A 12,836-nucleotide genomic window follows, 5' to 3' on the forward strand; every position below is an offset into this window, starting at 1 on the left:
CACAAGAAACTACACTTGACTGTATTTTTAGTATCTTTCCTAACCAGCAAAAACAAAACAGCTAACTGCAACTCTAGGCTAAGCAAGAACAAAAATACAGGGGTACCCGCCTCTAAACTAGTGTGTCTAGCCAGACGTGTAACCTGTGTGGCACTGTAAGTGTGCACACATTCTAGGCTGTTCTTCCTACTAGGAGAAACCAGCTCAAAACATTAAGAACAAACAGACACTTATGTTGCCCAGTAAATGAGTTAACAGTGATGACAACAACAACAGTAAGAAGAAGAGCCAAGAGAACATCAGAACAGTATAGCTAACAGCTAATATGTATAACAAACAAACTAACAGACCATGTAGGTACAAGATTAGGGCCATCTGTTAGCAAAAAGTGAAGCACACAACTGAGCCTAATCTGCACCATAAGATCACCATAAAATGTGGGCTGTTTCTGGAATTATTGTATCTGCCCCAATTCTCCTTCAATTTCCATCTGGCCCACTTGCTGCACAGACTGACGGCACATGGGCGGTCCTCCCATGGCTGCCAGATGAGGGCCGTATACACACCAGAGTACTGCTATAGGGGGCGATGGCAGCAAGGTGTCCAGCCTGCACTGCCTGCTGCCAGCAGAGGGCAACGGTGGCAAGGGGCCATAACTTCAGGGAACTCCAATTCCCAGAAGCCCACAGGCTGATTAGGTCCAACTCGACACACAAGCGGACTCCGCTAATTAAGGCTGCGGCAAACAGTAGCATTTGTCACATCTTTGTAGAGGGGTGACCAGTATGGTACTTAGTGTCATTAAAGGAAAGAAAAGAAAAGAGGGCTGAGAAAAGAAATTTCCCCAAAACTAAAAAGAAGAAGTTGCTCCAAAACTAAAGAAAGAAGAAAAGAGGATTACAACGAGAAGCTGTCCCAAAACTACTTAAAACCCACAAGAAGGCTTGAGCTACAAACTGCTCCAAGCCATATAAAAGGTGTTTGCTCTACTAAGGGCGAACAAGTGACACATAAAGTCTGACTTCCCCCGAAATTACAGAGGAAGTCATTTTTGTTTTCTCATTATCTTTTATTTCATGTTTCTAGTTCAGCCTTTGTTTGAGCACGCTGGTTTCTCTTTTGTTTGACACTCCACCTCTTAATTTTCCCTTCTTTGCGGTGCCGTGAACTCTGATTAGTGCAGCGGTTCAAGCCTGGCTCCAGGTCATCTCAATAATAACCTTCCAAACACGCACCCCATTGCCACTGTAAATTTATTTAGTCCTCCCCTCACTGAGTTTTCATTTCTGCACTTGGGTCTGCCTCCCTGCCATCCCATAATGCCATATTTCCAATAATGACTGGCCTATAAATATAAAAGTACAATGATGGATTTCTTTAAAATGTATTCCGGAATAGTGATTAGTGTAAAGTCTGATAGTTTTCCTTTATTTTCAACAAAATCTAACAAAACAACAATCAAAATTTATAGGATATTTTTGCTGAAAATGTAAATTAACAATAATCAATAAATAAAATTAAACATATCAAACCAACAAGATTGCAAAGAAGACATTAATGACAATCCAGCATATGCAATGTTTTGACGCCCCTGACCATCCTTATGCGCCATACTGGTGATGTACACTTACAGATTACCACTTTTTTTCCAATGCAAAACTTGTATTACTCATCCTAGTCCTGTTGTCATTCTGATTATTCTAACCATTGATGAAGGGTACAGCAGGGGTGCCTAACCCTGTTTCTGGTGGTCTATCATCCTACGATGTCCAAACACATGAAATGAAGGCTTCCAGGGACATCTGAATATTAGAGGCAGTGTTGAACTCTCCAGGGTGGTATATCACAAGGACCAGGATTGGGTGCCTCTAGACCTCTAGACTCTTGGGTGGATATTTTTGGGAGGTGGTCCAATCAATCTAGCAGTGACACTGACATGTGTAAAAAAAACATTAGCATGACTGTGTCTGATACACTCGCATCAACATCACACACACTACCATATTAGTGTCACTGCTGTGAATAGACCATCTAAAAAATATTTGGTCAGTGGTGGGCCTATGATGGTCCCTTTCCATCCAAATCATGTTTAATAACAGATGTGTGCAGACACAGCTTAGGTGTACACAATAATCTGGCATAAAGCTTTGCACTATAACAGAGATGAAAATATTTCCATTTATGTACCAACATAATCTCTGAGCAGAGTGAAATAAATTAAATAAATCTATTGTAGTTTCAATGTGCTCATTCTGAAGGAAACAGAAATGAATACCTAAATAAATGTAACATATTATTGTTTAAATAAGGTTTGCTTTCTTTTTGATCAGTGCTCAGCTAAATTTTCCATGAATTTTGACTGTCACTCAGTTCAGTGGGAAACTTCAAGTGTATCTCGAGGTGCTTTTTTTCTGCTTCGCTTTGGTCCCCTGTTCTGGATTGATACACAGGAGACAACAAACCAAAAAGTACAATTTCTCTAGTTCATGTCTAACCTAACTGAAAAATGTCTGTACATTTCTTGTTTAAATGCAACATGCACTTACCTCTGACTCCAGTGGCAAGACTACATCCTTTCAACATTAAAATTAAATAGCTCAGTGAAATGCTCATTGACAGTTGTTCAGTATATGTAAGTTTATACCTAATAAACTGGCAACTCCACCTGTCCAGTTTCACACACAGTAAAAAGACAACTCCTGTTAGATAAGTGCTATGGTAAATTTAATAACAATTCCTTAACAAGAATTATTACAAAAATTTGGACAGTATGTGAAATGCCAATAAAACGTGAAAGCGTTAATTAGTAAATTCTGTTTGACAGTATTAAATTGTAAATGCTACAAAAACACATTTGATATTTTCCTTTATGAACTTGTTTTTTTTATTTTGTGTGTGTGTGTGTGTGTGCGTGTGTGTGTGTGTATGTGTGTGTGTGTGTGTGTGTGTGTGTGTGTGTTGTGTGTATAAATATGTATATATAGCCTGTTTACTACTGTGTTATATCACTTTTCCTTTTAGTAGCATTCAAAGGTGGATTTTATCATTCTCTAGTTATACATGTCTTTAGCTTTGCAACTGTATAGCGTCTTCATGTATCAGTATTAAGGGCTATATTTTGCCCTTCATAATGCTTTAGTGTTGTGGTGAAATAAGCATGGACGTCCCTGAAAAAGACGACATCTAAAAGGCAGCATACGAGGAAGGGTGTTAAATTGTGGGATTATTCCGATGCATTTTTAGTAACGTGGTGAGGCTTGACCCATTCTTGCTTAAAGTAATAGGCCTTTCCTGGTTACATAACACTGTTATTATCAAATTCCTCCTGCACTTTATTGAAATAGGTTTATAAGTGTATATTGTGAGAACAACTTTGATAAGAAATTTGTACCCTGATCAATCTGGGCAATTTTCGGCAGACCAAAGGCTGTAAAGTACTTTATCAAAGCTCTAACTGCAGTCTAGGTTTTTAATCTTTTGCAACAGAATGACTTCTGGAAAGTGAGTTACACCACACATGGTTTTTTAACAAGTACTGATTTCCAGATCTGGTTTTAAGCATTGGACCCATATAGTTACCCCATTGGACCCATATAGTTAAACAGCAGTCTTTCAAAAAATTACCCAGGAATGTTACAGGAATGGAGCAGGAGGAATAACCTGATCAGGCAAACATGTCAACAGCGACAAAACTCAGCTACATCTTTCTGAAGACCAGGTCAAAAAAGAAGTGTTTAAGAACATGAGAATTTGTCTTGGTAATGGCCAAATGACCTGACCAGGGATGGGCATGTATTAGCTGTAATACATGTTGTCTAAATGGAGTAGGTATCACTACCTCAGCTTCATTCAAAGATGGAAGTATGTTGACTCACATCAAATGCAGGTGGCCTAATGGCAGACGGAGTGGGGGCAGATGCCACTCTAGCAGCTGCTCGGAAGACCCCAAGAGAGAAGAAGGATGTTTCAGTGCATGGATAAGAAGCAATCTTAATTGCCTGTATTTCCAATTCAGTCAGACCTCCTGATGAAACTCAATCTTTGTACTCCAGACAGCCAACTTAAACTCTAGCTCTATTTGTTGTGCTTGTGCTTATTCCTGAGCCTCCAATTGATGACATGTAATGCACACCTCAGCCAGAGCCTCTTCAAATGATCTTGAAGAAAGAGGGTCAAAATGAGGCAAGGTTCTTCTGCTATCAACCTCAGGTTTAGCTCGATCAGCTTGGTCCTTAGATGCAGTAGCAACAGCAGTCACCACCTTCTCAATGTCACTAACCACCATTGTACTAGTACTAGCAGGTGGGAGACTTCCTAAAATACCCAACTCCCTCAACTTAACATTGACCTAACTCATAATGTCTGCCTTAATAGATCTGTTACCTACTTGAACTCCATAATATACAGGTATTGCTAGTAAATCATCAACTTATTTCTTTAAGGTTGGTGAAGCAATAAATATCTGTAAATCAAAGACTGTCATCCCACACTCATACATATAGTCACCTCACCGGTGCCAAAGTGCAAATCCACACACTGTCTCACAGTCCTGTCCTGGACAAGCTCCCCAATGTTAAATTCTCACAAAAGGCTAGGGGTGAGTGTGGGAACAGTAACATGTGTGCAGTGAGTGGATGGAAAAGGCTAACCAGTAAATTAACCAACAAGGTACTATAATCATTTGTTTATTTATAAACCGTCACAAAGGCAGAAGACTATACAAAGACACGGAACAGTCCAAAAGGTGAACAAACAATGATGGATAGGTGGAGCAATAAAAATTTAATCTGTGGAGTAATGAACCATGCTTCCCTGTGTGGCAGTCTGAGAACGTTACCTGTCTGACTGTATTGTGCCAACTGTAAAGTTTGATGGAGGAGGGATGATGCTGTGGGGTTGTTTTCAGGGGTTGGCTTAGGTCCCTTAGATCCAGTGAAGGGAAAACCTAATGCTTCAGCAGACCAAGACATTTTAGACAATTGTATGCATCCAACTTTGTGGGAAAAAGTTGGGGAAGGCCCTATTCTGTTCCAGTATGACTGAGCCCTGTGACTGAGTGCACAAAGCAAGGTCCATAAAGGCACGGTTGGGTGAGTTTGTTGTGGAAGAACTTGACTGTCCTGCAAAGAGTCCTGACCTCAACCTCATCAAACACCTTTGGGATGAACTAGAATGGAGTATTGCTTCATTGCCAAATCCTGCTTCCTGCTGTATCACAGTACCTGTGTTTGTACCTGCGTGGAAGTGCTACGTTCCATGTAAACAGGAATCGAATGAGAGATCCTGCTGTCATGTTAGCTTATGATGTTTTAATTCTCTCATGTGTCCAACTGTCTTTTCCCACTTTCTCTCTCTTTGTGTACACTTCTGTAGGGTACATGTTGGAGCAGCAGGATGCAGTGTGTGTACAACACTGTCCAACAGGGTTCTATGCTAACAGCTCAAGCCAGCAGTGTGAGAGGTGCTCAGCAAACTGTGTAGTGTGTGAGAGCGGAGATAAGTGTGTCAGCTGTAAGACTGGAATCTATCAGCTCTTTCTCTTCCAGGGCAGCTGCTGGTCAGAGTGCCCAGAGTGAGTGGCCATCGCTGAAAATATTGTGACTAATGATGAATGAGACGACTATTTAACAGGATTTCATTGATCTTTTATTTGGTTTTTAGCAGCATTAGCATTTTAGGTAAAGGATCAGTGTTTTTGGCACATGTTGAAATATTAAGCTCTGATTTATATTGTCATTAACTTACTATTAACCTGTAAGTGTAACGCGGAGCGAGGAGGCGGACACACAGCAAACCACTCTGAATGATTTTGTTTATATCTAATTTGTTGAATAAGTAATTTTGCTAAGTTGATGGAGTTCCCCTTAAATTTAATGAATTCTCTATAACTTTTGAAGTCTTAACCAGTAAGAGAGCTTGTTAAGCTACATCTAGCTAGATACTACAGAGAAAAACAATCCCTGATTGGCTAGTTTTCCACTTGGCATTTGAAGAATTGAACGCTTTGGCTTCCATTCAGAATTTAATGTAAATTTAATGAGACAAAAGTAGTACTGTAGTCTTTAGTGTTTAAATACAAGAATGATGATTATATTGAATAAAAATTTCCTAAATTTACAGACATGTATTCCCAGAAATCATTAGGCTTTCTTTGAGGGTCTTGTAAGCCCTGAGGGTTTTTCTCTGAGAACAGGGGTCACCAGTCTTGGTTGCAAGTTTTCATCTCATTCCAGCAACAACCAGCTGATTAAAAAAGTGGAATCAGGTGTGCTTGACTGGAATGAAAACCTGCAGCCACACCAACCCTTTGCAGATAAGATCTGTGACCACTGATAATGCACAATTGTAAAGATTTTTAACAAGGTTTTCCTACATGTTGTTTCTGGCATGTTAGTGGTTATTTTGAGACGGAGGATGGGACGTGTGAGCCTTGTGATGACCTCTGCTTGACCTGTGATGGGAGTAGGTCGCAGTGCCTGGTGTGCAGAGAGGGTCTCTTCTTGGAGAATGGCATCTGTAAACAGAATTGCTCTCTCAGGATGTACTCTTCTGAGGACGGTACCTGCCGACGCTGCGGCCCTCACTGTGAAATCTGCACAGATAACAATACATGCTCCAGTGAGTGAGCAGAACTTCATCTATACAGACACAAAATGTAATTTCTAAAGGAACAGTTCAATAATTTAGTCCACTTTAGATTCTTATGATCACGTGTTTGGGTTTATCTTCACAGTTGTGTACATATAGATGCTTTATCAAAAAGCAATTAATATACCAAGGTTTCTTTTACAGTCACCTTGTGTGTAATCCGATTCAATGTTCTTTATCTCACTTTTTATGAATGTTATTTGTGCTTCTGATTATTGCAGGGTGTAGTTTTCTCTACCTGCTCTTGAACGGCATGTGTAAAGCCAGTTGTTCAGAGGGTTACTTTGAGGACTTGGATCAGGGCCTGTGTGTTCGCTGCCATGAGTCATGTGCCACATGCTCTGGCCCTCTCCCAGATGATTGTGAGAGCTGCTCTGCTCTTGCTCCAAAGCTATATGAGGGCACATGCTCAGAGGACTGCCCAGCAGGCACCTACTACCAAACCTCCAGCATGGAATGCCAAGGTGAAGTCATGGTACATGTTACACACTCCAGGACACAAAGGGGGCCTCCTGTACCAAATAATACCAGATCTGATTGTGTACTTCCTAAATCCCAAGTGACAATTAATATATTATTAAATCTTAGTATATATATATATATGTATATATATATATATATATATATATATATATATATATATATATATATATATTTGTGATATATTGTGTACAGGTAACCTCATCTAGCTAACAGATGATATCTGGCAGCTGCATTGCTGAACTGGCCATTTTGCCTTACATTTTATGGTAAAAACAAATTGCTTATTAAAATACGCTGGTCCTCAGTGTGTCTACCTGTTTCCAAACAAGAACAGCATTTTTATTGTTGCAATGCTGCTAACTGTTTGTTACATTGTTGCCAAGTTTTGTTCTTACTGCTAGGAATCAAAAAGTTATCTGTGCTTGTTTTAAGTATTGTTTTTGTCCACCTACTCTACGCGGCAAACGTTTAGACACATCTACTCTAAGAATAGTTTTCCTTTTGTAGCCTGCTATTTTACTCATTTTAAAATAAAAGTCAAGATGACAATTTATGATGTACCACATGTAATAATGCAATGGTTGTTAAAAAAATGTCTTACAAGATTCTTGAAATAGTCCATTTTGCCTTGAACTTTAATTACTCTTGGCATTATCTCAAGCAGCTTCATGGGGAGCCACAATCCAATTCCATGTAAGCATTAGCCTGTACATCTAAATGTCCTTAAGATTTTGGAAAACATACATTTAATCAGCTTGGTTAAAACTTTTGCTTGGTAATGTGCACGGCAACTTGTTAATATTCTTTAATATGTTAAATGGCAGTCGTGTGCTAGAGGTTAGGGAACCAGCCCGGTGACCAAAAGGTTGCCGGTTCGATCCCCTTGGCTGACAGTCCATGACTGAAGTGCCCTTGAGCAAGACACCTAACCCCCAATTGCTCCCCGGGCGCTGTGGATGGGGCTGCTCACTGCTCCGGGCAAGTGTGCTCACTGTCCTCTAGTGTGTGTGCTTACTAGCGTGCATGTATGTGGGTGTTTCACTGCATGGATGGGTTAAATGCAGAGGTCTAATTTCACAGTGTACAAACACAGTGACAAATGGTTGTAAATTTGAATGTTGCTTTTGCCATGAGGAAGATAATAACATGGTGTGAAATATGTTTTAGGAATCTATTCATTGTTTAATGTCACAGTAGGCTCACTCCATAGTATATTATAACCAGAAACATGCTTGTTCATCCATCCATCCATCCATCCATCCATCCATCCATCCATCTACTCATCGTCATCCACTTATCCGAGTCCAGGTCATGGGGGCAGCAGCCTAAGCAAAGAGGCCCAGGCCTCCCTGTCCCCCGCCACCTCCTCCAGCTCTTCCGGAGGGATACAGAGGTGTTCCTAAGACAGTTGAGAGATAAAATCCCTCCAGTGTGTCCTGGGTCTTCCCTGGGGTCTCCTCCCCATCAGACATATATGGAACACCTCCCTAGGGAGGCGTCCAGAGGCCATCCTTACCAGATGCCCAAACCACCTCAACTGGCTTCTCTCAATGTGGAGAAGCAGCGGCTCTATTCCGAGCCTCTCCTGAATCGCCAAGCTTCTTACCCCATCTCTAAGGGAGAGCCCGGTGACCCTGCAGAAAAAGCTCATTTTCTGGCCGCTTGTATCCGCGATCTCATTTTTTCGGTCACTACCCAAAGCTCGTGACTATAGGTGAGAGTCGGAACATAGATTGACCGGTAAATTGATAGCTTCACCTTCTGGCTCTGCTCTCTCTTCACCATGACAGACCGGTATAGGGTCCGCATTACTGCAGATGCCACACCAATCCGCCTGTCAACCTCTTGCTCCATGCTTCCTTCACTCGTGAACAAAATCCCGAGATACAGTGCATCCGGAAAGTATTCACAGCGCTTCACTTTTTCCACATTTTGTTTTGTTACAGCCTTATTCCAAATTTAATTATATTAATCTTTTTCCTCAAAATTCTACACAAAATACCCCATTGTGACCATGTGAAAAAAGTTTTCTCGAGAGTTTTCAAAATGTATTAAAATTAAAAAACAAAGAAATCATATTTACATAAGTATTCACAGCCTTTGCCATGAAGCTCAAAATTGAGCTCAGGTGCATCCTGTTTCCACTGATCATCCTTGAGATGTTTCTACAGCTTAAATGGAGTCCACCTGTGGTTGATTGGACATGATTTGGAAAGGCACACACCTGTCTATATAAGGTCCCACAGTTGACTGCATGTCAGAGCGCAAACACCAAGCATGAAGTCAAAGGAATTGTCTGTAGACCTCCGAGACAAAATTGTCTCGAGGCACAAATCTGGGGAAGGATACAGAAAAATTACTGCTGCGTTGAAGGTCCCAATGAGCACAGTGGCCTCCATCATTCGTAAATGGAAGAAGTTCGGAACCACCAGGACTCTTCCTAGAGCTGGCCGGCCGTCTAAATTGAGCGATCGGGGGAGAAGGGCCTTGGTCAGGGAGGTGACCAAGAACCCAATGATCACTCTGTCAGAGCTCCAGCGTTCCTCCGTGGAGAGAGGAGAACCTTGCAGAAGGACAACCATCTCTGCAGCAATCCACCAATCAGGCCTGTATGGCAGAGTGGCCAGGCGAAAGCCACTCCTTAGTAAAAGGCACAAGGCAGCCCGTCTGGAATTTGCAAAAAGGCACCTGAAGGACTCTCAGACCATGAGAAACAAAATTCTCTGGTCTGATGAGACAAAGATTGAACTCTTTGGTGTGAATGCCAGGCGTCATGTTTGGAGGAAACCAGGCACTGCTCATCACGAGGCCAATACCATCCCTACAGTCAAGCATGGTGGTGGCAGCATCATGCTATGGGGATGTTTCTCAGCAGCAGGAACTGGCAGACTAGTCAGGATAGAGGGAAAGATGAATGCCGCAATGTACAGAGACATCCTGGATAAAAACCTGCTCCAGAGCGCTCTTGACCTCAGACTGGGGCGACGGTTCATTTTTCAGCAGGACAACGATCCGAAGCACACAGCCAAGATCTCAAAGCAGTGGCTTCAGGACCACTCTGTGAATGTCCTGGAGTGGCCCAGCCAGAGCCCAGACTTGAATCCGATTGAACATCTCTGGAGAGATCTGAAAATGGCTGTGCACAGACGTCTCCCATCCAACCTGATGGAGCTTCAGAGGTACTGCAAAGAAGAATGGGCAAAACTGCCTAAAGATAGGTGTGCCAAGCTTGTGGCATCATATTCAAAAAGACTTGAGGCTGTAGTTGCTGCCAAAGGTGGTTCTACAAAGTATTAAGCAAAGGCTGTGAATACTTATGTAAATATGATTTCTTTGTTTTTTAATTTTAATAAATTTTCAAAACTCTCGAGAAAACGTTTTTCACATGGTCACAATGGGGTATTTTGTGTAGAATTTAGAGGAAAAAGATTAATTTAATTCAATTTGGAATAAGGCTGTAACAAAACAAAATGTGGAAAAAGTGAAGCGCTGTGAATACTTTCCGGATGCACTGTATATACAGTAAACTCCTCCACCTGAGGCAAGAATTCACTCCTAACCTGGACAGAGCGTTCCACCCTTTTCTGACTGAGGAACTTTCTTCACACTTCACACTTGGCTGCAAACTGGTCCAGAGAAAGCTGGAGGTCCCGGCCTGATGACGCCAACAGGACCACATCATCCGCAAAAAGCAGAGGTGAAATCCGTGAGGTCACCATACTGGACACTTGGCTGTTCCGAGAAATTCTGTCCATAAAAGTTATGAACAGAATCGTTGACAACGGACAGCCCTGGCGGAGTGCAACCCTAACTGGAAACCAACCTGACTTAATGCCGGCTATAATGCCCGTTTGTACAGGGGCTGAATGGCCCATAACAATGAGCCCCTCACCCTGTACTCCCGGAGCACTCTCCACAGGATCCCCCGAGGGACGTGGTCGAATGACTTCTCCAAATCCACACAACACATGTGGACTGGTTAGGCAAACTCCCACACACCCTCCAGGACCCTGGTGAGGATAAAAAGCTGGTCCAGTGTTCCATGACCAGGGCGAAACCTGCATTGTTCCTCTTGTAGCTGAGATTCGACTGTCGGTCAGACTCTCTTTTCCAGTACCCCTGCATAGACTTTAATGGGTATGCTGAGAAGTGTGATCCCCCGATAGTTGGAACACACCCTCCGGTCCCCCTTCTTAAAAAGAGGGACCACCACCCCAGTCTGCCATTCCAGGGGGACCGCCCCAAATGTCACCCCCAAAAGGAGGCACAGAACAGGGTCCACTCAGACTCAATGTCACCGGCCTCCCTCGTATGCAGTCAAAGCTTTGTCAGATGTGGGAGTTGAGGTTCTTTCTGGTAGGTTCCTCTGCCAGAGGTTCCCAACAAATCCTCACAACATGTTTGGCTCTGCCAGGTCTGTCCGGTATTTTCACCCGCCATCTGATCCAACTAACCATTAGGTGGTGATCGGTTGACAGCTCTGCTCCTCTCTTCACCTGGGTGTCCAAAACACGTGGTCGCCATTCCGATGGTACAACTATGAAGTTAATCAACGAACTGCAGCCTGATGCCATGTGCACTTATGCACACCTTTGTGTTCGAACGTGGTGTTTGTTATGGACAGACTGTGGCAAGCACAGAACTCAATAATAAAACACCACTCGAGTTCAGATCAGAGAGGCCATTCCTCCCAATCACGCCCTTCCAGGTCTCACTGTCAGTGCCCACGTGAGCGTTGAAGTCACCCAGCAAGACAATGGAATCCCCACAGGGGGCACTTTCCAGTACCCCCTCCAGGGTCATCAAGAAGGCCGAGTAATCCGAACTGCTGTACAGAGTATAAGCACAGACAACAGTCAGAGCCCATTCCCTGACCCGAAGGCGTGTACAGTCCCTGAGCCAGGGATATGAGTAAGCCCACTCCTGCCTGAAGCCTCTCACCCTGGACAACTCCAGAATGGAATAAAGTCCAACCCCTCTCGAGAGAGTCTGTTCCAGGGCCCCTGCCATGTGTTGAGGTGAGCCCAACTATATCTAGTTGGTATCTCTCAGCCTCATACACTAGCTCGGGCTCTTTCCCTGCCAGAGAGGTCATGTTCCATGTTCCCAGAGCCAGTTTCAGTAGCCAAGGATCAGAACACCAAGGCCCCTGCCTTCGGCCGCCACCTCATCCACATTGCACCAGACCCCCATAAGCAGCTAGGATCATGTAGGCATGCAAACCTCTCCACCACGGTAAGGTAGTGATCCAAGGAGAGGTTTTGTTCATCCAGGTACATACAATGTAAATGTAGCATGAAAGGTACAAAGGTGGTTTTAAAGTCCAATTGTTTACCTTAAATATGTTTTTCCAGGTGAAAGGAAAATATTTGTACCTTTTTCATAACCTAATGTTTTAAAAAAAGAATAAAATTAAAAGCCTGGAGATGAGACGGAGTGTGTAGAGTCAATAGAACTTAAATATAGTTTCAGTGGATTGTGGTAGAGTTATGTTGCCTGACTAAAGGATGTCAAGTGACAAGAGGGATACTGCCCCAGTGACAGTTCAGTACCTTTTTTTCTGAGAGTGTAGATGTAAGGAGCTTGAGCTGTCTAAAGTGGATAACACTGCCGTCAGAACAAAACTTTATCTCCATTAGGAACAAGGTTTTGTTCCAAAAACAGTGACAAGTGGCAAATAAGACAGTGACAAGGATGTACACAGA

At 42.7% G+C, this 12,836-nt stretch overlaps 1 protein-coding gene across 1 annotated transcript in view; it reads left to right on the forward strand.

Moving 5' to 3' along the window:
• The window catches only part of LOC108433634 (proprotein convertase subtilisin/kexin type 5), a 49,572-nt gene that overhangs the window by 13,542 nt on the left and 23,194 nt on the right, over positions 1–12,836 (forward strand). Inside the window, exons 8-10 of the mRNA XM_017708340.2 lie at positions 5,374–5,572; positions 6,395–6,618; positions 6,870–7,112. Coding sequence (XP_017563829.1) covers positions 5,374–5,572; positions 6,395–6,618; positions 6,870–7,112 — 666 coding nt within the window. The remainder of the gene's footprint in view (positions 1–5,373; positions 5,573–6,394; positions 6,619–6,869; positions 7,113–12,836) is intronic.

Source organism: Pygocentrus nattereri, chromosome 11, assembly GCF_015220715.1.
Source record: "Pygocentrus nattereri isolate fPygNat1 chromosome 11, fPygNat1.pri, whole genome shotgun sequence".
Taxonomy (NCBI): Eukaryota; Metazoa; Chordata; class Actinopteri; order Characiformes; family Serrasalmidae; genus Pygocentrus; species Pygocentrus nattereri.